The sequence below is a fragment of the Rhinatrema bivittatum genome, chromosome 13 (assembly GCF_901001135.1).
Source record: "Rhinatrema bivittatum chromosome 13, aRhiBiv1.1, whole genome shotgun sequence".
Taxonomy (NCBI): domain Eukaryota; kingdom Metazoa; phylum Chordata; class Amphibia; order Gymnophiona; family Rhinatrematidae; genus Rhinatrema; species Rhinatrema bivittatum.
In genome coordinates this window covers 72,396,945-72,420,341 of record NC_042627.1, presented here as the reverse complement: position 1 = coordinate 72,420,341, position 23,397 = coordinate 72,396,945, and the positions used below count along the sequence as shown (strand labels likewise).

The 23,397-nt window shown below is 47.2% G+C and overlaps 1 protein-coding gene and 1 pseudogene across 2 annotated transcripts in view; one reads left to right on the top strand and one right to left on the bottom strand.

Annotated features, from left to right (window-relative positions):
- The first annotated feature begins 17,878 nt into the window (after window positions 1-17,878).
- Window positions 17,879-18,809, top strand: LOC115074750 (annotated as a pseudogene).
- Window positions 18,810-21,378: 2,569 nt separating this feature from the next.
- Window positions 21,379-23,397, bottom strand: part of ST8SIA2 (ST8 alpha-N-acetyl-neuraminide alpha-2,8-sialyltransferase 2) — an 80,550-nt gene continuing 78,531 nt past the window's right edge. For both annotated transcript variants that reach the window (XM_029575501.1, XM_029575502.1), the window contains one exon: window positions 21,379-22,447. In XM_029575501.1, coding sequence (XP_029431361.1) covers window positions 22,162-22,447 — 286 coding nt within the window. In that variant the 3' untranslated portion in view covers window positions 21,379-22,161. The remainder of the gene's footprint in view (window positions 22,448-23,397) is intronic.

Here is a 23,397-nt window from a genome sequence, read left to right as displayed (position 1 = left end):
CAGGGAGGAAAATGAATAGAGCAGTTTTGTTCGGAGGTGATTAAAGAAATAATAATCTTAGTACAAATCGAGCATGTAGTGAGGTTCAACTCTGTTTAGTTATTTTCCTTTAGGAGAGATGTTTGGCATCCAGGGTTATTGAACTCCACTCCTTCAGGCCTGCAAATCCGTCTGATTTTCAGGATATCTACAATGAATACACAAGAAATGCCTTTGCAATCAGTAGGTCTTACATATGTTCAGATCTCAGGCATATTCACTGCTGATACCCTGAAAACCAGAACTAATAAGTGAGGCTCACGATTGATAAGTGACATATCTGTGCAAATGGAAACATCATTAAACATTTTATTTCAGGACCAGGCTTGTCTTTGTTCCATAATAAAGGTGCATGTATTGTCTACAGTCTTCGTTAAAATGAAGGAGGTACAAGCTTTCATTGACCTACAATATTCAGACAAAGAGAAAAAATACAGCAAGCTGCAAATCAAGCAAAGAGCAACACTCCAAGGCAATTTTCATCTCTGTGCATCTGGCAAAATCTCTCTGTCACTCCCAGAGCGCATCAGAGGGCAAGCAATCCCCCCTTCCCCCTCCTCAACAAACCCACCTTCTCTGTTCAGTCTCTTCCCCCTCACTCCTGGACTAGGAACTTAACTGGGAATTGAATGCACAAAGCAGTCGCCTGATCTGAGCTCCCTCCAAACCAGGACGGCACGGTTCTAATAGCCATCTAGTATTTGAACACACATTTTGGTTGCTTATAGTAATTCTGCATTCATTTTTGCTTGCGTAAAGACCTACTGTAGTGTCGTCGTTGCACATCATCACCATACAGCTACCTTCCAAAATGCAAACATTCACGGCAAGTACATTTATCCTGCAGATTAACCACGTCCAGCCCTAGAAAACATCAACCTAGAAACCAACTCCTATTTATAGCTGTGAAAGTAGGCCACGACTAATATATGGGTAACTGGCTGCCACAGATTTAGGAGCAGAAAGCTTTGAAACTCCAGTGAACCGTGTTGACATAGAAACCTCAAAGACATAACTTCTGTTTCAGAATATTCATTTCAGGACTGAAAGTTTATGCGGGTAGAAATCCAATAAAAGGTCTGCTTGATGCCTATTTGCATAATTACAATTATACGTCTGAACTTTGAAACGTTTATGTGTGCCTAACTGGACGTGCAGAGATTCATGCTAGTATTTTATAATCCGTGTGGAGAGACCCGCACAGTTTGAAAAGTATTGTATATTTCTTCACTAAAAGTGTGTGTAAACTTGTAATGCAGAAACACGCATACTTTCTCTACCCATCTAATAAAAATGTATGTCTCTAATTTGTGCATGTAATAATTGTAACAGTTTGCATGTAATAACCCAGAATTAAATACCCAAGGCCGGTATTTTAGAACGTGGGTGCATGCTCCGCCTCTGAAAATACCTACTTGCGCATCTCCTTGGAATCACCCGTTCACCGAAGCCTCCACCAGTTCACTTAGACCCTCCAACAGGGCACCCTGAACCCCTACGCACCAGTTCACCCAGACCTCCCACCCAAAAACTGCAGACAATAGACCAGTCCGATTTCAATTGCAGAAGTCAATTAGCAGGCATAAAAGTTCAGGAATGGGTGCGTGTGTAATGCTTCCAAAATAGCGACTTGCACACATACTTCTGAAGCCCGCCCCGGAACCCCCTTAAACCAATACTCCCCCCCCCGGTTAATATTTATGCGAGATACTGCCAAGTATGCATGCACTCCTGAGTTATAGGTGCAAGTGCTATTTTTACATGTACAACCCTCGCCTAATTCTTTGAGAATTCCCTCCGCAGAGTTCTTCAGCTTGGAGAAGAAATGACTGAGATGCAATAAGCAGAGGTTTGCAAAATCGCGCCTGGGATGGAACAGGAAAATAAGGGATGACTATTTACGCTTTCATACAGGGCTAGGACTAGGGAGCACTCCATGAAACCAGCAGCTAACAGATTTACTTTTTCACTCGTCACTCAATCAAGCTGCGAAATTAGCTGCCAGAGGATAACTTGGGTTTTAAAGGGGGTTGGATAAGTTCCTGGAGGGAAAATGCACAAACAATTCTTAATGAGCTGGGCTCAGGTTAAACCCACCGCTTATCCCTGAGAGCAAGCAGCAGGGAATTGCATCTACCCTTTGGGATCTGCCGGCGGCTTGCTAATGACCCAGAGGCAGGATGCTGGACTCAGTGATCTGACCCAGTACGACACGTCTTCAGATTTTAATAGGGGAAGTGACGGATGGCAGATCTACTCTGGACAGGGACCAGAGTGGACATCTGCGTTAAAAGCACATAAGAACAAAATCACTGCTGTTCCCAGCCAGTCCTGGGTCAAATTCCATTGTGGTTTAGGACGATAAAAATAAACACAAAAAGATATGAAGGTGATGCCTTTTTATTGGACTGACATAACACATTTCTTGAATCGCTTTCAGGAGTCATAGTCCCTTCATCGGGTCAAGACAAAAAGCACTGTTGCCCGAACATACAAGAATCATAGATGACGTTACAATGGTGAAAGAGGAGGAGGGAGAAATGTGGGAAGCGGGGGTGGCAGAGAGGCTGTAAAGTTTTGTCTGATAGTGAGTTAGAAAATTATTATTAAATCCAGTAGAATATATTTATATTGGGCTTGGACCAGCAAGTCACATTTGAAGAAGTGACTCATGAGGTCTTGAAACCTCATAGGCGGCAGCTGTTTTTGGGCGATTACGATTGATCCAATAACAGGTCAATTAAAAAAAAAAAAAGGTATGACAGCCTACAAATCCTCAAGTGTCCCATTTCTCCCCAGGCTATTTGCTTCATCTGTCTTAATAAACCTGCTTCCCACAACATTATGGTAATAGCACATTATAGCCATTAAAAAAACATGAGCAAAATAAACTATTATTTTCATTTAGCACGATCAAGTCAATGACTAACTTCTAAAAATTCTCATGAAACCATATTCACCTCCGTCTGCTCTCCTCTTGTTACACTGTAGTACAGTACGTAGCTAAGCTAAATGACTGAAATGGAAATATCTTATTTAAGTACATTTTGGATGTGTTCACATATTTTTTTGTTCAAGATTCCGGTGTTGTGCACACTGGGAGTAGTCCACTCCCTTCCTGGCTGAGGTGCCGGCTTCTTACAGCAGTTGATTGGAGAATCTGACAATAGTTACAATTGATTCATCCCACTTCTGACTGTGCATAGTCCCTCCTTGGTTACACTACTACTTCTTAGCTAACCATTTCATCATGGATGCTACATGCTACTCTTTCAAAATGTACAAAAATTAGGGGACACACAATGAAATTACTAGGTAATACATTTAAGACAAATAGGAGAAAATATTTTTCTATTCAGAACATAATTAAGCTCTAGAATTTGTTGCCAGAGGATGTGGTGAAAGCTGTTAGTGTAGCTGGTCTGGACAAGTTCCTAGAGGAAAAATTCCATAAACCATTATTAAGGTGGACTTGGGGAAAGCCACTTCTTATCCCTGGAATAAGCATCATGGAATCTATCTACTTTTTGGGATCCTGCCAGGTACTTGTGACTTGGATTGGCCACTGCTGGAAACAGGATACTGGGCTTGGTGGACCTTTGGTCTGATCCAGTATGGGAAATCTTATGTTCTTTTGTATCATAGGCTCTCTAGGTATAGCATTTGCATGCTAAATTTCATGACTTGTCCCAGTCTCTTGGAAGTGTACAGAGGCATAAATATGCATAGCAACACAGTAGATAACAGCAGAAAAAGACCAAGTGGCCCATCTAATCTGCCCAGTCAATGTGAAAATAAATAAACATTGTAATTTGCAATAAATACTATACAACACAATATTTTTCCATTGCTTCTATCACCAACAAACAATTAGAAATACTGCCTTTTCATTTGGTGCTTTGAAATTGAGGCTCCTTTAATTAATTGGCAAGTGCAAATGGATATTAATAATCTTATTTTTAGGCCAGACATGCTCTGTATTCTGATAAGCCTGTTTTAATTAAATGCAGAATCAGCTATTGGCATTAATATAGATGAGAATATCTGGAAAATAAAAGGGATAGTGCCACAGTGACCTGATTTTATGAGCAACGGAAGATGGTTGAGATACTTAGGAGCCAGATGCAGTGGGGGCCATGGTTTGCAGCCACCTAGAATGCAAAGTCGGTGCTTTGCACGATATCAAATCTCAGTCTGCTAACAACCTAGGGTGTTAAAGAAATATTTAGAGAGGGTAATGGGCGAGGAAAAAGAAAGAGAGGACATCTGAGGAGAATCAGAATACCCAGAAAGTGCGACCCAGGCTGAGATATCACGATCTGATTTCACTGCTTCCGAGTCAGATTTCGACCCTTGGTTTTTTTCTATTCTCTAAAAACGAGTGATGGGCCAAAAGAATGGCGATCACCGAGCGTGACATGAAATCTTGCCGCTTATCTTAGGGTTTTTCCTCACAGCACCGCAATTGCTGGTGGCGAAAATCGGAACTGCTGCTATCCGGGGAGAAAACAGCGACATGCTCATTTCTAACCGGTTTGTGGGAAACCCTAGATGAGACCTGAATGGTAAGAAAGCAGGGGCCTCCGCTGGCTCAGTACATTCGGTCCTTGGCTTTGCGTATCACTTCTATCATAGACTTGACTTTGTGTATCGCTCTCGGGGTGGAAGGGGCAAACGGAGAAGGTGATGATAATATCCTAACGCAAATTATCCAACAGAAGGGAACCGTGCGGTGCTTAGAAACAGGATTGCTGCCTGGTGCTTATGGAGTCACATTGATGGGCCTGTGACACAAATATATGCTTTATAATGTAACCAGTTGGTATTATTTCTGCACTTGTCAGGCTCACATTCAATGCCATGGGCTATCTGGTATGTACTTCCCCCCCTGGGAAAAAAAAAAATAACCATGACTCAGTCCCTGTGCGTAGCTTTCAAATACCAACTCTACTGGGACTTGTTAAAATACTTCATCAATGGCCATCTTTGTCTGCTGGCTTGACCTTTAACTCATCTCTGCTGTTGCTACCTTGCTCACATAACCTCCTAAGAAAGGTTGCCATGGTGATGCTGTATTAAACCCGACTAAATCCAGCTCTGTAGCTTATTAAATGCACCTGATAAAGGAGAGAACGCCGTAGGATTCGAGGTGAGGGTCACCGACACCCACCAGCAGACAAAAAGCACTTATTTAACGCAACGGTTAAGTTAGGTTCTCTTTTCAAGGCCCTCCCATGGGACTTCCTGCACCCCCCATTTCTTTCATTGCAGGGTAAATGTTCAAATAAAAAGTCAGGAGATTGTCAATTTGGATTTTTTTTTTTTCAAAGGCATTTTTATGCAGTCTACAGAGACTCCTGCATTGCCATGTGTCACAACTGGATAAATAATGAGCATCCTTTAGAGGTCTAATTGGATAGGTATTACATTTTTTGAATTCTTGCAGCTTTGCATTCACAGCGCTTCTCATTAAGTTTTAGAGGCTAATCTTCTTATAATATGCAGGCTTAACCTTTGTCATCAGGATAGAAGCTGCTGTCGGGAATGCTCCCTGACAGGTGCTCTTAGTTCAAAATGGGATACACCATCTCTAGGGGAGGAAATGGCAGGCACTGCAACATCCTTTAGGAACTACCATTATTTGGGTTTCCTGAAAGTCCCCAGCAGCCCGTGAGTCCTTCAGGAAGCAAAATTGCAGCTCGGACAATTACTGAATCCAGTGATGCTAACCCATGACCCTTGAACGCCAAAAGGAACCTGCCAGGCATCGATAAGTCGCAAATGAAATGCTGCAGTCTCAAAAAAAACCCTGGTTAAATATCAACTGATGAGAGTTGAAAATGTTTTACTTCTTTATAAAAAAAGAAATAATGTCGCTACCTAATGACTCCACTGTTTATTGGCAGTTTTGCTTTTCTTAGCTTTTTTGATTTATGTAAGCATAGTGAAATTCTCATTACTAAAGGCAGTAAGATGCATTTGAATGTGAAAACATCTCGATCCTGTAAATGATGATTATCACACAGTCCAAGGAATGCAGGAGTATTAGGTAGCTCTAAAACCCTGGCAACGGTAAAATGCAGAAGACACAGCAAAATGAAATTGTTTCCTCTGCAACTTTTGCAAAATGTCTGCAATTATTCGCTGCCCATTGACCTCAGATCACGTAAGAGAACAGCACTTGATTAGTTGCTCTTTGGAATGGGGATTCCATCTTGATTCAGAAAATCGCATTTGGCTCCAATAACTTTTAGAACAATTCATTTCTTCCTATGCAGGGTGAATAGAGCTATGCTACATAATGATAGTGCAACAGTGCTACTGTTGATTGGCCTTGCTGGACAAGACAAGAATGAGCTCACAGAAATCATACTGGCTTCAGGAGACACACCTAAGCATTATTCCCCTAACAATAAATTGTCATACTGCTGTAGGACCATGGTAGACCTAAAGCTAGTTTAAGACAACATTTCAATACAGGCAGTCTGGAAGTCAGATATATTGAGCTGCAGTAGTTACGGAGAGGCATATAGCAGCATTGTACAGCACTCTCTTTCTTACAGGTAAGGTTATTCCCCTGGGTGTTGTGGTCTATTGCATATCAAGAGTGGCTTCTCATCTGATTCAGTTCTTTCATGCCATTGGTTTCACAAAGAATTTTTGTTTGATGGCACCCAACAAGAATAAGACACCAGCCAAAAATGTATGACCCAGAACATGTTCTGAAAATAAGAGTTATTTTACATTCAAAGGATAAGAATACTTCCAATATCATCCAGACTGAAACCCTTTATGATCTGGATATTAATATTGTCAGCTGACAGCACCATGCAACCCATGAAACTTATCTCCCTATCAAATAAGATCCTTCCTATATAGGAAAGATGGATCTTTGATTCATCTAATCTTCTATCAAAATACTTTCTGAAAAAAATGAAGCTTGACTTTCTATCGAAATGTGATATAGCTGAGTTCCTTATGGATCTCCAATGGGATTAAATTCCAAAGTTGCTGGTGCTCAGTGGGGAGAATGCACATTGTCTGGTAACTACTAGGTTTATCTCTGAAAAGGATGGTATTTCAAGTAGACCCTACTGTGAGGATCTCAATAGTCTCTTTGGCACGTAATAAGAGAGGAATTGTGAAACATATTGTGGGATTCTTCAGTGGAGATATCAGAACTCAAGTGTAGGAAACTTAAACTATCAGTACATCCTCCAGTCCACAGGAAGCCAATCTAGGCCCTGAAGAATTAGTCACATGTTCCTCCTCCCCAATAAGAAAAGTTGTAACCTTTTCAGTCTGACTACCAGTAACTTTGATAGGCTGGATTAAGACTCTCCACACACCCAAAACCTCTAGGTACAAAGATCCCTCTTACCCAAGAGTACCTCTCAAAAAATATAACTTTGTAAGCCCGTGACCCCTTGTGTTACTTAACACCATCCCCCTCTCCCCAAATTACAAAAATTAGACAGCCCCCTCCAAATTCCCTCTTCTCCCCCATTAGGATCCCATGGGTCTCAAATTGGGTAGGAGCAATTCCAAGTTGCTTCTGCCATGCCAACGCCATCATTCAAAATGGTGCCAGTTGACCCAAGCCTTCCCTTTGCCCAGTATTGAAGCTGATGGGCAAAGGGGAATCATGCAAAATCATTTTTGGGAATCATGTGAATTGTGCAACAAAATCATTTTTGGGAATTTTTATATAAATCATGCAACAAAATAATTTTCTAGAGAAGTAAAACAAATGTTTTCCTCACTCAGAGAGTACAACAAACTTGCAACACACCAACACAGAGATACAGCGCCCATACGCTCCAAATCAATTCATAAAAATATGTATCAGACAACTAAGACAAGTACTTTTAACACAGACAGCATCTAACTCCAAATGAATGCTGTTTTTAAAGGCATTCATCTTTCTAGTTTTTCACAGAACATTTGGATCATTGGGCTGGCTTTTGGATTTGGAGGAGAACCAAATGTGAACAAATCTACGTGCATTAAAACTCATCGGTGGGACCCAGTCAGACATGCCTAACAGATGGTGCCCCATATGCTTTGGCTCTTCATCCATATGGAACAGCACGGTGTCGTCCAAGACTACAGTTTCCTTCCCAGCAATCTGAAATCCTAATATTCTTTCTTTTACAGACAGTTCAGCTTGGCAGGACAATGCATAGCAAACCACGGAGGTGAATGTCCAGTGCCGGCCGCGTTTGTGATCATGCCATGGATATTTCTAGAAAGCTGTGAAAATTTTCCTCTGGCAGATGTTGTAAATATTATTGATTAGCTCTGTAATATTATTGATTTATTCTTGTTCCTCTTAAATTGAAAGCTTACATTATACGCTTAGTGCCAGTGGGAAGAGCCTTGCACACTCCCTCCCCCCAAATTACACTGACTTCACGGTTGCCATCCTGCGACCACATGGAGCTCAGAATTGGGCGGCATTATTCACACTTCCTCATAGGAGGGCAGCAGAGGAGAGGTAGGTGGCACTGTGAGACAGGACAGGCGCATGGTCTGAGTGAAGAAGTAAGGGCAAGATCAAACATCCCTAGGAACTCTCTGGGTTTCCCCCCAAAGACTCAGAAGTTTAGCATAGGTTGCAAGATCTCTCTGAAAGACCAGAAATCTCCAAGTGCTGGTGCTGGCTGAATTGGTCCATGTGGACCAGAAGAGGAAGGAGACATCAATGTTGGCTCGTGTGGGCTGGAAGAAGAAGGCAGTGTCAGTGTCAGCTTGTGTGGACCATAAGGAGGAAACAGCATCCTTAGAAGGGAGAGGGATTCAGATGGGTGAGGGCGGGGGGCTGTGGTGACAAAGGCAGGAAGGAGAGGGACCGGCTGAGTGAGGTTTAGGCTGGGAAGGGAAGGACAGGGGAGAGAGAACAGACTGGGGAAGGAGGTTGGGGAGAGAGAGCTTGGGTGGGGGGGGGGGGGGGGGGGGGGGGGGGGGGGGACTAAATTTAAAAGTAGGCTTGCACCAATGAACACTAGAAAATGAAATGAAATTCCAGGGGAGACGACTCAGAACTTACAGCAGGAAATATTTCTTCATGGAATGCCCTTCCGGAAGAGGTGGTGAAGACAAAAACAGTAAACCAAATTCAATAAGGCATGGGATAAACACTGTGGATCCCTAAAGTTTAAAGGAGGAAATGAAGAAAGAGTGCATGGGGGTAACCTGCATGGAGTGGCAGGTGCTACCCCTAACACTACTGTGTTACTATGTTATTATATGAGCATGTTATTGTGCTACTGTGTTACTATGTTATTATATGAGCATGTTATTGTGCTTCTGTGTTACTATATTATTATATGAGCGTGTTATTGTGTTACTATGTTATTACATGAGCATGTTATTGTGCTACTGTGGTACTATATTATTATATGAGCATGTTATTGTGTTACTATGTTATTATATGAGCGTGTTATTGTGTTACTATGTTATTATATGAGCATGTTATTGTGCTGTGTTACTATGTTATTATATGAGCATGTTATTGTGCTTCTGTGTTACTATGTTTTTATATGAGCATGTTATTGTGCTACTGTGGTACTATATTATTATATGAGCGTGTTATTGTGTTACTATGTTATTATATGAGCATGTTATTGTGTTACTATGTTTTTATATGAGCATGTTATTGTGCTGTGTTACTATGTTATTATATGAGCATGTTATTGTGCTACTGTGTTACTATGTTTTTATATGAGCATGTTATTGTGCTACTGTGGTACTATATTATTATATGAGCGTGTTATTGTGTTACTATGTTATTATATGAGCATGTTATTGTGCTACTGTGATACTATATTATTATATGAGCATGTTATTGTGCTACTATGTTATTATATTAGCATGTTATTGTGCTACTGTGGTACTATGTTATTATATTAGCATGTTATTGTGGTACTATATTATTATATGATCATGTTATTGTGCAACTGTGTTACTATGTTTTATATATTATGTTACAGTTTGCCCAGGCCACTTAGGCATGGCTTGGGCAAGTTATCTGCATGCAGTAAGAAAAAGAAGAAAGGGGGAGAGACAGGCCTAGCATCATAGCTGGGTATTAGAGAGCATTGCTCCCCCACCCCAATATACACACAATCTCCTTACTGAGCCCCTTCTCAGCTCCTGCAGCAGGATGAAGTTTCTTCAGGCTCGGTCCCTAAGTGGGCAGCAGAGTTGCCAAGTCCTTTCAGAGAGAGAAGCAGTCACGGGCGCGTAGCAAAGAAACACGATAAAGAGAATGAGGGCGCTCTATGAGAGTCAGCGGCAGCGAGGGCGAACTCTAGCCCTCGAACGCCAGAAACGGCTCAGATTTTCAGGATATCCACAATGAGTACACAAGAAATAGATTTGCATACAATGAAGGCAGTGCATGCAAATCTTTCTCATGCGTATTCGTTGTGGATATGTGTGACGCTCTCACTGGTCCGTACACCGTCTGCTTGCATCCGCTCCCGGGTCCAAACCTGGTCCCTTGGAAACTCAAATAGCAGTTTAAACGTATTTATCTTAAAAGTCCCCAGGTGGGGTTTGAACCCTCACCACCTGGATGGAAGGCAGATGCCTTTCCCACTGAGCCAGCAACTCACTTTCCAACCACTGGCTTCAGAAGTCCCTCTCAAAGTCCATAGTTCAAAAGTCCGGCCCACTGGGCCTAACTGCCACCTCCCTCCGTACCTCAACCCTTCCCCAGAGGTACAGCCACCCACTGGCAGTTTTCCAGGCAAAGTATCCTTGTCGTTCATCCAACAACAGATGTCCCCGCTCTCACCTTCTCTGTGATAGTTGCGGCAGTCCTTCACACGGTCAGGGAATGTCCAGCCTCGAAGTCTCCCAGAGCAGACAGGAAATACTATCCTTCCTCCTCAGTCCCCCACAGGAGACTGAGACTGCTCTACTAGGGAGTCCTTTTTATCCTGTGGAAACTCCTCCTCCTCTGCCAGCTGATTGGCTCCAGGGAAGTCCCACCCATAACCTCCCACACCTGTGGTTCTTCTGTCCTTGTAACATCCGGGGGAAGGAACCAAGGGACGTCTCTTGCCTGGTGTTGCTGTATTTTCCTTCCCCCTCTTCCCTTGAATCTTTGGTTCCTAGCTTTATTCTTCCTATCTAGTCTAGCATAGTGACCCCGTCACAATATGCTGAAAACCTGGCCTGACTGGAATTCACCATCATTGGTCTGCGGTGATAACTTTTCTACATTCTTCCGTTCCAGTGGAATTCTCTGAGCCCTGGGATCAATGCAGAACTAAACGTTAGCAGCTCAGGTTCCTGTCAGAGGTGGAGACACAAAGCGACTTGTTTATTTCAGTGGTTCCCAACCCTTTCCTGAAGGCACACTTATCCAGTCGGGTTTTCAGGACTGTCACAATGAATATGCATGAGATAGACTTGCATATCCTAGGTCTGCAATGTATAGAAATGTATCTCATGCATATTCACTGTAGACATCCTGAAAACCCGCCTGGTTAGATGTGCTTCCAGGACAGGGCTGAGAAACACTGGTTTATTTGTACACAGGCTAGAGTGATTTATTATTATTATTATTTTTGTTTGTGTGCGACTGTCAGGGCCTGACACACGTTTGGGGTTGTTGTAGGGCTGTTACAGAGGGAGGGAGAGACTGCGGGAGGAAGAGGCGGAGAGCACAGGTATCGGGACGGAGAGGGCCACAGGGGCCCCACCCGCAGAATCACAGCAGGACTTCTGCACCCCTGGACCTGACCGCTGCTGTGAACTGCAGGGCACTTTGTAGACTGGCACAGTTCTGAGCAGCAGTCAGGCCACGAGGAAGAGGAGGAGGAGGGCCTGGCCCGAGGCACCACCTCTCTCTTCCTTCTGCCCCTCGATCAGCATGGGGGAAGGGGAGATCATAGGAGGGGACAAAAGAAGGGGTGGGGCAAGAGAAGAGAGAGAGATTGTGGCAGGGGGAGAAAGAGAGGGGGCTTGGGGGAGACTGAGAGAGACCAAGGGGGGGGGGGGGGTGCAAGAGGACAGAGAGGGAGGGAATGGAGCTTGGATAGCTTTGGCCCCTCCCCAACCAAACAGGCAGTCATAAGGCTTAAGGATAATTACACGGAGCGGCAGTTGCTACCCTTGAGAGAAACATGGGGGTAACGTGCACGGAGCGGCAGTTGCTACCCTTGAGAGAAACATGGGGGTAACCTGCACGGAGCGGCAGTTGCTACCCTTGAGAGAAACATGGGGGTAACCTGCACGGAGCGGCAGTTGCTACCCTTGAGAGAAACATGGGGGTTACCTGCACGGAGCGGCAGTTGCTACCCTTGAGAGAAACATGGGGGTAACCTGCACGGAGCGGCAGTTGCTATCCTTGAGAGAAACATGGGGGTAACCTGCACGGAGCGGCAGTTGCTACCCTTGAGAGAAACATGGGGGTAACGTGCACGGAGCGGCAGTTGCTACCCTTGAGAGAAACATGGGGGTAAACCTGCACGGTGCGGCAGTTGCTACCCTTGAGAGAAACATGGGGGTTACCTGCACGGAGCGGCAGTTGCTACCCTTGAGAGAAACATGGGGGTAACCTGCACGGAGCGGCAGTTGCTACCCTTGAGAGAAACATGGGGGTAACATGCACGGAGCGGCAGTTGCTACCCTTGAGAGAAACATGGAGGTAACCTGCACGGAGCGGCAGTTGCTACCCTTGAGAGAAACATGGGGGTAACATGCACGGAGCGGCAGTTGCTACCCTTGAGAGAAACATGGGGGTAACGTGCACGGAGCGGCAGTTGCTACCCTTGAGAGAAACATGGGGGTAACCTGCGCGGAGCGGCAGTTGCTACCCTTGAGAGAAACATGGGGGTAACCTGCACGGAGCGGCAGTTGCTACCCTTGAGAGAAACATGGGGGTAACCTGCACGGAGCGGCAGTTGCTACCCTTGAGAGAAACATGGGGGTAACCTGCACGGAGCGGCAGTCTGGATGGACCATTTGGTCCTTTTCTGCCGTCATTACTGTTACTTTGTTATTCTACTGCACCTGGTGGAGAGCATAATAAGGCGAGAGAGGAGGAATGATGGAAGGAGGAGGGAGGCAAGAGGAGATACAGAGGGAAAAGAAGGAGGAATTAACTGAAGGAAAGCAAAAAAGAAGAAACAGAACTGAAATGAGAAATCAATGGGAAGGGGAAGAAAGGCGCTAGAGAAAGACTAAAAACCAGAGGCAGGGCTGGACCCCTTGGCTCAATCACAGTCAGGGCCCGGTTAGAAACTAAGGAGCCAGGCGCCTTGCAGCTCTGCCTCAATGACATTATTCAGGTTCACGAAGGGGGGGCAGGGTCCTCCGTAGTGCCGAGGCCTCAAGCGACTCCCCTGGTAGCCGCGCCCTGTCCCGAAACCGGCCCTGGCTGCGGCGCTGCGCACGGGCCACGCAGAAGCTCCCTGTGGTTTGATCCCCGAGCTGGGCCCTCTGCTTCCCGGGTCAGTTGGGGATGCTGCAGAGGCAGCACTCACGGCCTCCGGGGGGGGTGGAAAGAGTCGTGACACCGGGCTGCCGGATTCAGGGCCCGTGACTGCAGGGGTTCTGGAGGGGGCCCCCGGGCGCACGGCTCCTGGCCGAGGAACTGCCAACCGCTGGAAGGTCAAAGGGGCAGGGGGCGAAACTGCCGGGTCACGAAGAAATCGCCAACGCACAGCAACGGGCAGAGAGAAAAATGTAGGAGAAGACGAGATAAAAGAGGGAGAAGCAGGGGCAGGAATGCTAAAGACTGGGAAACCATTTTTATTTTCTGAAAGAGAACAACGACTGAGGAGGAATCTCTTATCTTTGCAAAAGCTGGGAAAAGTAAGGGGAAACTCCCCTACGCCCGGGACGGTTTTGGAGGAAATCCTGAGAAGTTCTGGAGGAGAGCGAGATGAGCAGGGATCAGTCCGGCCGGGCCAAGGATGGAGAATTTGGGATTGCGAGGGGAGGGGAGGAGCTCCCCTATAGTGTTCATGCTGAAGCCTGCCAGGAGAGAGGGGGGGGGGGGGGGAGGGCAGGGGAGAATGGTGGTGGGAGAGTGGGAACAGGGGGCTCTGATGGGATCGAGAGGGGCCTGCGCTGCATTGTAAAATATTTCTAAATAATTACTGCCCTGCTCGCTTAGTTATCTCCCCTGCATTGTTTTTTTTAGTAATTCGGTTACCTTAAACCTTCAGTCCACGGCGCGAATGCGCTTAAAAACATTTCCTGCGGAGCCTCCTCTTCACAGCTAGGTAATTAGCACCATGTACCGGATATAACAGCCACATTTCTCTTTTACTGCATCCATGCGATGCTCGAAAACCCAAGAATAAAGCCCAGCGGGAAGTTGCTTCTTTTGCATCTCCGAGCTGTGCATCTTCTTCTTCGTGGTTCTCCTTTCCGTTCCACTTTCTATTTTCTTGCTCCCCTGCCCCACCCCCCACCCCCACATAAAAAATCCTGGAGCTGGGCCCCTGCCACGTGACAAGGGGGGGGGGGGGGGGCTGTGAAAAGCCGAACTGGGCTCAGGGCGAGGCACGGAAACACTCGGGCCAGCGTCGCGCGATCACGCGCACCATCCTGGGCGTTTGCAATGTTTTTAAAACTGTTCTAATCCGCCTGCATTGTTTCACTGATGCAAGCCTCGGAAAAGAGAGAATGATTCAATCACCCATACATAACACCACTTGTTGTAAGAAGGAAGAGATGATTTTTTTTTTTTTTTTTCTCAACAAAGAAGCAGCTGCAAGCAATGGAACATTTACGTCAGAAATGTACAACGTTTGGGACGCAGCTACCTGCCTTAGCTATGGAGGGGCGATTCAGCACTCCCCTTTGCATGTTCTCTTCGTAGGGATGGCTGAAACAGCTCGAGTCAAATGCGAATTGGTTCAAAGTCCGGGGCATCCAATACAATCTGTGGCATCTGGGTGGCTTTGCCTCAGATCTCCAGGGCAAAATCCCTGGAGATCTGCCGGTGCAGGATGGATAATGGGGGGGACGGACGGACGGACAGACGGATGAACTTCCACAACCGGGCCCCGGCGCGAGTATTAGGCGGGAGGGGGCGATCGCCTAGGGGCGCCATTTTTTCAAACGCGCGCAGGAGCTGTTGCCGGCGGCGGCAGCCGCAGCGCGCCAACGGAGGTTTGGTCGAGGGGGCGAGAATGGGATTATCGTTCAGTGGGGATGGGGGATGCGCGAGCTGGCAACTCAGGGAGGGATGGAGGGGAGAGAGAGAGAGAACCAAGTGGCACGGTGATGTCCCCAGCTAGGACGGCAGCAGACCCTCACGCCGGCGCTGCCCACGCTTGCAGCCCGGGGGCTGGCGCGAGCGTATCTGTCACCTTAGGCGAAGCACGGGTCATTCAAACCCTCCCCCCTGCCTTTACTACCTAATTTGCCTAATGCGAGCACTGCAGCCTCATTTGGAGAAGGTGTTCCTGGGAGGGCGGGGGTTTTTTTTTTGGGGGGGGGGCAGGTTCAAACGAGAACGGGCTTAGGCGCCACTCTCAGAGCCACGCCTTCTTTTTCTGTAGAAAATCTACACCCCCCCCCCCCCCCAAAATGCAGAAGCAAAAGCCCCTGGGTATTTGCTACTTGCGCCCTTTATGCGGGAAAACAAACGGTAAAACATCGCCGCAGACTTTGCCCCCCCAGTTTGAGCACACGTCCGCGCAAGAAAGGAACGCGTCGGCCAGACCTGCTCTAATGCAGGCAAGAGAAGGGCAGAAGGGAGCAAAGGATCTTCCCCCGCCCTCTGCCCCGTGGCAAAATTCCAGGCTAGAAGGCCCGAGGCCCAGGGTCCTAGCGTGGGGAAACCCCTCCAGTGTTTTGGAAGGTTCCACTCGCCCCGGCTGCAGCTCCGGAAGACAATTCAACCACCTCCCTCCCCCCCCACCCCCCACTCCCTGGGTTGGTAGCTCCTGTTGCCATGGCAGCCAGGGCCTGGATTTGAATCGTGCGATGCTGCTGGGGAGAAGCAGCAGAAGGCATCAGACAGGTAACCTCTCTCCCTCCCCGCCTCACCTCCGTGCCGGAGCCAGGTCCCCCGTGTCCCCCCCCCCCCCCTTAACGGTAATCCCGCCGCTGGCTATCCGAGAGGTCCGGGCTGGCGAGGGGCACGGTGGGGGGGGGGGGGGTGAGGGAGGAAGGGCACTTCTCTCGCACGTTCTTAGCCCTGCTGCTTTTTGACGCCGGACACGGAGTTTGTCCCCACCCCGTGGCTTTGCTCAGCCCTCGGATTTCTGTGTCTTCCTTGGGCGCAGTTTTCAGTAAAACAAAGCATAAAGCTCATTTCGTGGATGTGCGGAGGCTTTTTTTTTTTTTTTTTTTTAATGCGTAGCACGATCTCACCCTGCCGTGTGTGCAGGCCCCCGGGTGTGCGCCTCACAATCACGTGAGAGCGAATTCACTCAGAATCCCTCAAAGGCCCGGGGGGGTGGGGGGGGGGGGAGACCGTCCTCTTGACGGAGGCATGGAGAATGCCTCTACGGAGGTGCGGTCTCTTGCTTTGAGACGCTGGAACTGTTTTTTTTGTAACGTTTCCTAGATGCAACAGAGACGGAGCCCGGCCTGGCTCAGCCTGTCCCCCCTGGGACCTGGAGCCACCCGGCCACCCTTATTTTAAGTTCAGGATGAGCCGGGGTAAGAGAGAGACGCCGCTTAAACACCTGCTCGGGAGAGGGCATTTGGAAAGCTGGAGGTGGCTCTCGAGGCTTTTCCGCCGCGATTAAGATGGAATCCTGTTCTCCCTTTTCAAATGTCTGCTCTGTTTAGGTAGCTGTTTGGGTGCCATTTTGGAAGAGAGAACAATGCAATCCGCTCTGAGGCGCCTGCCGGGCGGGCTGTGAATTAAATAAATAATTAACACCGTGGCTCCCACCCCAGGGGGGCCGTGGAGCCTGAGATCAGAGCAGTAAAACTAACTATGACGTCACCACTTAGGCAACAATTTCCTGCCTTGATGGGAATCTTGAGGTGTGAATGTGGTCCTAGTGCCGCTCTCAGACACATAATTTAAAGCCGTATTCAGGCCTGGATTTCTTGCTAGGTAAAGCGGGGGGTGCTGGAGTGACGGGGGTGCCTCCTCCCCCCCCCCACAAGCACTGCTGCACCCGTCGAGTCCGTAGCCTTTGAAGGCCCAGGGGCTCGTGGGCCTGCAACCCCTGGAGCGGTGTGCGACAGTACCGGGGGGGGGGGGGGGGGGGGAGGGTCAGTTGGTGGGGGGGGGGCATGCAACAGCGGAAGGGCCATCTCGGAGGGGACCGCTCATCCCTGCCCCACCCCCTTTTTGGAGGATGTAACCCTTCCCCTCCCCCACTCCCGCGACTGTGCTTAAAAGATAAAGTCGGCCCCGCACACGTTTCCTCGTTTCACCTTTCTGTATTACGCCCGACACAAGGTAAATTGTTTTTTTTTGCTGTGTTTGATGAAAGGTTTCTACTGTGCTTACCTCTGAAATTAATTCAGAGACGTCCTGTTAACAAGCCATGGAGCGGGACAGATCTGGCTCCCCCCTACACATGCGGAAACAGCAGAAGGGTCTTAGGATGGACGTTTGCTAGGATAGAGAGAGGAAGGACTTAATCCCTGCCCGAAATATATTGAGTTCATAGAGTTTGTAACAGGAGAAAAGTGGTAATAGCTTGGGCCCCTAATAAAGTGTAAGAAACTGGCAATCCTGTTCCACCCTCACACTGGGGGATAAATCTGACAGGCTACATTTAAAAGCAACGCTTTCTTGTCCGTTCGTTTCAGGATGCTGAGCTGTACATGTGCGTTACCCGAGGCCAGGGAAACAAGCACAGCCCCGCCCGAGGCAAGCCAAGACAGGCGAGACAAGCTGCAGCTGGTGAAAGATCGCAAGGTGCAGTCGGTCCGCAGCTTGCTGAAGCAGGCCTTCCCGGGGGAATTCCACTGCGTCTTCAGCGACATCCGCCTGCTGATCAACGATGACTTCCTGATGCGCCAGGAGGCCGTCCGCGCCTGCTCCGTCCACGACAAGGACAGCTTCACCCCCGTGGAGGTGGGCCAGCACGGCTGCCAAGTGCTGCTCACTCACCACAACGACCTGGGGGACCACCGGTTCTTTGACCCGCACGCCAAGCTGGCTTTCAAGTACGACCACCTGAGCAAGGAGGCCAGCGATTTCCAGCCGTACCCCCTGGAGGAGGTCAGTGACGACAGAGGCGACAAGGCGAACGGCGAAGAGGCCTGGCGGGGCGCCTTCCAGAACGCCCTGAGGGGCTACGTGAAGAGCCACTACCGGAACGGAACGTGCACGGTCTTCCGGAAAACCCTCGACGGGGCGGCCATCTTTGTGGCCTGCATCGAATGCCACCAGCACAGGCCTTCGGCTTTCTGGAACGGCATTTGGAGGTCCGAGTGGATCTTCCCCCTGACGTTTCCCGTCACGCAAGTCACGGGCAGCATCTCGGCCCAAGCGCACTACTTCGAGGATGGCAACATCCACCTAACAGCCTGCAAGACCATCGAGGAGGCCCTGCAGCTGAGTAACAGAACCGACGCCGCCAGGGACTTTGTGCAGCTGGTGCAAGACGTGGACAATCGGTTCCAGAGCGCCCTGATGGAGGAGTACGTGGCCATATCGGAAAGGGAGCTGAAGAGGATCCGGCGGCAGCTGCCCATCACGCGCAGCATCCTCGACTGGAACAAAATGCTGGCATCCAAAATCCTGGAAACCGATTTCATGCACTGAGAAACAATGTGGACGTTCTGAAGCCGAACAAATATTGGAATAAAATATCTTAGACAAGCGCAGCCTATTGTCGTCCTTGCTCTATACTCGCTCGCTCGGCTTCCTTAGGCCCAGCACTGCTGTGGGTCCCTCCTGGAGGCCACGTACATTGGTACAGCCCCTTTCTGTAAATCAATGCGGACGCACAGCCTGCTCAGAGCTCTGCTCGGGAAGGAATCGTTACTGCACCGCAGGAGTACAGTGCGATCTTCAGGTAACTTTCTCACAACCCCATTTCAAATCAGTCCCCTGATGGATGAAAAAAAAAAAAATTCATTTTGCAGTTTAAAAGCGACTTGCAAACTCATTGACTTACCGACGAGGGTTGCACTGTAGATGATCATCGCCTTGCCATGAAGACACTTTTATTTCCTTGCTGGGCAAGCAATAGACACCGGCATTGTAGAATGCTACACCCAGCATCTGCAGACTCATTTCAGTTTGTAATTGCAAAGCCGTCCTTCAGCTGTATCCTGCAATCAGTGCATGATGTGCTGGGAGAACAGCTTATCCTGGTAAGAGGGGGTCTCATTTACATGCAACAAATGCTCGGAAGGGGTACCAGTGCTATTTCTGAATAAAAGTACCACAAAATACACAGGTAGTCCTGCTGCTAATACTAACAGACAGTGCTGCTATGCAGATTGTGCAAGATTCATTCATTCTGAAGGTTTCTCAGCGGAGGTACAAATTAACCATGTCTAGCACCATTCTGAGGTACATTGGGGAATGGCTCTCTTTCCTTCATTCTGCAGCTGCTGGCACACCCACTGTGGGAGCTGCCTGAGGCAGGCGTAACTTGCGCGCGCCGACGAGCTGCCCGTGCGCCATGCCCCAGCACAGGCCGCTGTGCCGGAGCACTCGACCCTGCCCCCAGACTGCCGCCACACCCCCCAGCCACGCCCCTGGACTGCCCCTTTCTGCAAGCCCCCGGGATATACGCGCGTCCCGGGGCTTGCACGCGCTGCCGAGCCTATGCAAAATAGGCTCGGCGCGCGCAGGGGCAGATTTTCTCGGGTTACGCGCGTAGCCCATGAAAATCTGCCCCAAAGTGTATTAGGTTACTCTGCCAATATTAATTTCATTTGTCTTTTTTTAAGATACACTTGATTTTTTTTTTATAAGTAGTTTTACTGAATTCTTTTCCGGCCATGACAAAATCATTTTTTCATTACATCTCATCTTACAGCCATACGGTTACTTTTAGCTTTACAAATGCAATTTATGCTCTCAGTAGAAATACTAGAATATTCACTTGCATTTCACCACAGCAAATTGGTTATTGAAACAAACTCTCAGAGGTCATTGAGCCAGCACTAGTGCGTATCCACAAAGATATCAGCTAGACATTGTGAGCTATACGCCCAAAAGATCTATGATACAGGTGCAGAATGGGACACAGGGATCTTTGCAAAATAAGCAAGATGCATTCCTCGGCTGGTAAAAATATTTCAAGAGAACAGCAGGCCAAGCTGACACTCTCCTGAGTGATGTTACTGAGGACCCTTGCGGAGACACATCCATACATGCAGTCCTATTTGATCAGAAAAAAGCACATTTCCGTTCTATCTCCTCTGAAAGAGGAGTATTAATTAGGCATGAAGAGATTATCAATCAGAAACTTTGCGGGCTGGGCGTATTCCATGCTCTCCTGCATACTTCTAACCAGCAGTGATCTATTAAAGTCCACAGCTCCCGTACGTGTCTGCTATGGATGGAGGCCCAATTTGGGTTATCATGCTATGGTAATGGGTGAACAAAAAAAGCAGAAAAACAGGCCAGAGGTGGCAATAAACACCTTTTTCCAGTGTTTTAGATTCTTTGCCATGATATACATAAAAGCAGGGTTTCAACCTAGCTGACTAAGGGCCAGATTTAAAGATTGGGCAGAAAAAAATAATTATGAAAGCCCTGCAAAACTGTAAGTATTTTTTGCATGCAAGGATGGGCAAAAACTCCCACAATTTTCATCATGCTAAAAAAAAAAAAAAAAAAAAATCAGCAAAATTCATTTTCACACCCAGGTTTGAAATAATGCACGTTTACTCCACGGCATAAATTTGGTCTCAGCAAAACACAAACGGCATTGTAAGACTTTAGCGCAAACCTTAGATTTGGCTAAAATACATCTCCTAATTTCATCCTACAAATATATTTCATCATAACATAATGCCTTTTGCTGTTTCAGGGAGAAATTGCAGAAATGGTAACCTCATGTCTCTGGTTAGGCCACACAGATGTGAAACCTGGAGACCCAGGCCTGAATCACGTTTTCAGGACCATTTCTTCCTTTACCTCTGTTTTTTAGTTTGTGTGCTAAGAAAGCTGTTCCTTACTGGTGAGAGAAGTGAACAGATGAGCGTCATCCAATCTAAGCCACTCGTTGGAGCTGCATCTGTCAAGGAGACTCTTCTCAAAGAGCTACGTTGATAAGATTAGCATCCTTCACTATCACGATGCAAGAATTACCTCCCGTTTACTCTTTGCTGTTGGAAAAAGAGCCACATTGCAGACCCCTCCTAAGTTTAGGGTTTATTATTGTAACACTGTGGTATAGGCTCATCCCGGAACAGCTGGCGTGAATTTTATGTGCGTCATCATTGACTGTCCTTGGTTCTCAACATCCTCTGAGAGACAAATTCTCTGCTTTTTTTTTTTGTCAAGTATTATTTATAAAAGTCCATTCCGCAGACTAGGCTGGTCTCTCTGTCCTCGAAAACTGTCACATGTCCTCCTGTCCTAATTAGCCTTACTGTGCCTTAAGTCTTCCCAAACAAACCCCTTCCAAAATCCGCTCCCATAAATACACAGTGTTGATATGGCAGGGCACTGGTTGCTTTTTCACCTAATTCAGTAGATAGTTATGAACTGATATCCCACAGCTCAGTGTGATGATAATAAGCCGCCTCTCATGCAACATCCTTTACATTGCCCAGTGTTCACTGTGGGGGTGCAGTTCAGCTGAGCGCAGCCGACATGACCAGATGAATCGTCTCTGGCGATGAACCGGTAATTCTGCTGCAAAGTTTCGACACTAGCCTTTGGCCAAAGAAAAAAAAACAAAACAGATGGGTAAGCTCCGAATAAGAGAGCAGCTCAGACTCAAAACGGATGATCTATTGCAACGGGACAACACTCATTCCTGCTGGTAAGGCTTTCTCCCACGGCAAGGCTCATTTCTGCAGTGAAACGACCAGTAACATTCAGCACGGGATACTCCTTCCTGAACATCTATTACACAACTACAATACGCAATTCAGTATCATTTTTGTCATTGCATTCTGCTTTTACAGCCAAGCGGCTGAACTGGCCTTCGGTCACCCTTCTTCCTTCTGCCCTGTATCCACAGAACCCTGGCTTACAAGCAGACGTTATGTGGTGCCGTCACATGGCCCAACAGTAAGTTTCAAGGCTCCCTGCTGGTGCAGAGTCTGTAGGGCTTTAAACTCCAGTGGCATGGTGTGTGGGCCGGCCTGGGAGGTATACCCGTATTTCAGGCTGTCGTAGTAGTGGTACTTGACAGGATTTTGGTTTAAGTCCCGGGGGAAAGGCCAAAAGCCGTACAGATAAATCCTGTTGCAAAAGCGAGTAGCCAGGGTGTACATGAGCAGGCCGGTCGTTGGTCGTTTTATGTGGATTTTGTTAGTCAGCCAGTACCTGCAAGGAAAAACAGACGTATTATTCGCTCAGTGGTAACAGGCCCCAGACACACCAATTATTTTACATTCCTACATCCCAACGAAGCTGATTTAAACCAAAGCCCAGATTGTAGAGATTTTGTTTGTTTTTGTTTTTTTTTTTTGACTGGTTACCACACTGCAGAAACAGTATGGGGGCGAGCGATCTTCCTTACCCCCTGCATGTCACGGAAATCTGACTCATTGGGGTGGTAATGATATAAAATCATAGCAATGTCACGCTCCAAGCAAGCACGCATGCAGCGTGAAAAAAAAAAGTTCTCCGAGCAATTGTGTTTGATCTCAGTCATGTTTTACAGATGAACAAGCTGAAGGTGGAAATTCAGTAACTTGCCCAGCGGCAGTCACCCTGTAATCATTGCAACCTTCACTTGCCTAGGAGCTCAACGTGAACCTTTTCAGCAAGCAGGCCTTGATGTGAAGGTCATTTGCTTTAGATGGCCACAAGGATGTGTTTTTTTGCTGGGCTACAATTGGGTTCGGGAGATTCCCACTTAGAAAAACAAGGAACAGTGTGCTCTTAAAAGAAATTAGTTAGGCCATATCCTTAGGAGCGCTTAAGACCATATCAGTCCAGATGAAAGCGAGATTCTTTGCAGGGTATGAGACCTCAATATTATCCCAAAGTGTTGGAGAGCACATAGGTCCCTCCTTTTCAACGAGACACTTTACATATTTGCAAATTAATGCAATACTTTTATACTAGTTTCATTCCCAGCAATGACGATAACTGACTTGTAGGCCACATGTTAAACCACATGGACTGCAGCAAATACATTGTCTTCATGCATGCACCGAGAAATATATTATTTGTTTTCACTTTTGACTCATGCTTTTATTCAACAAGTTAAATCTGAAAGTGTACATAATTTCTTCAGTTTCTATTTTCTTTCCCCAAGTTTTTATGTC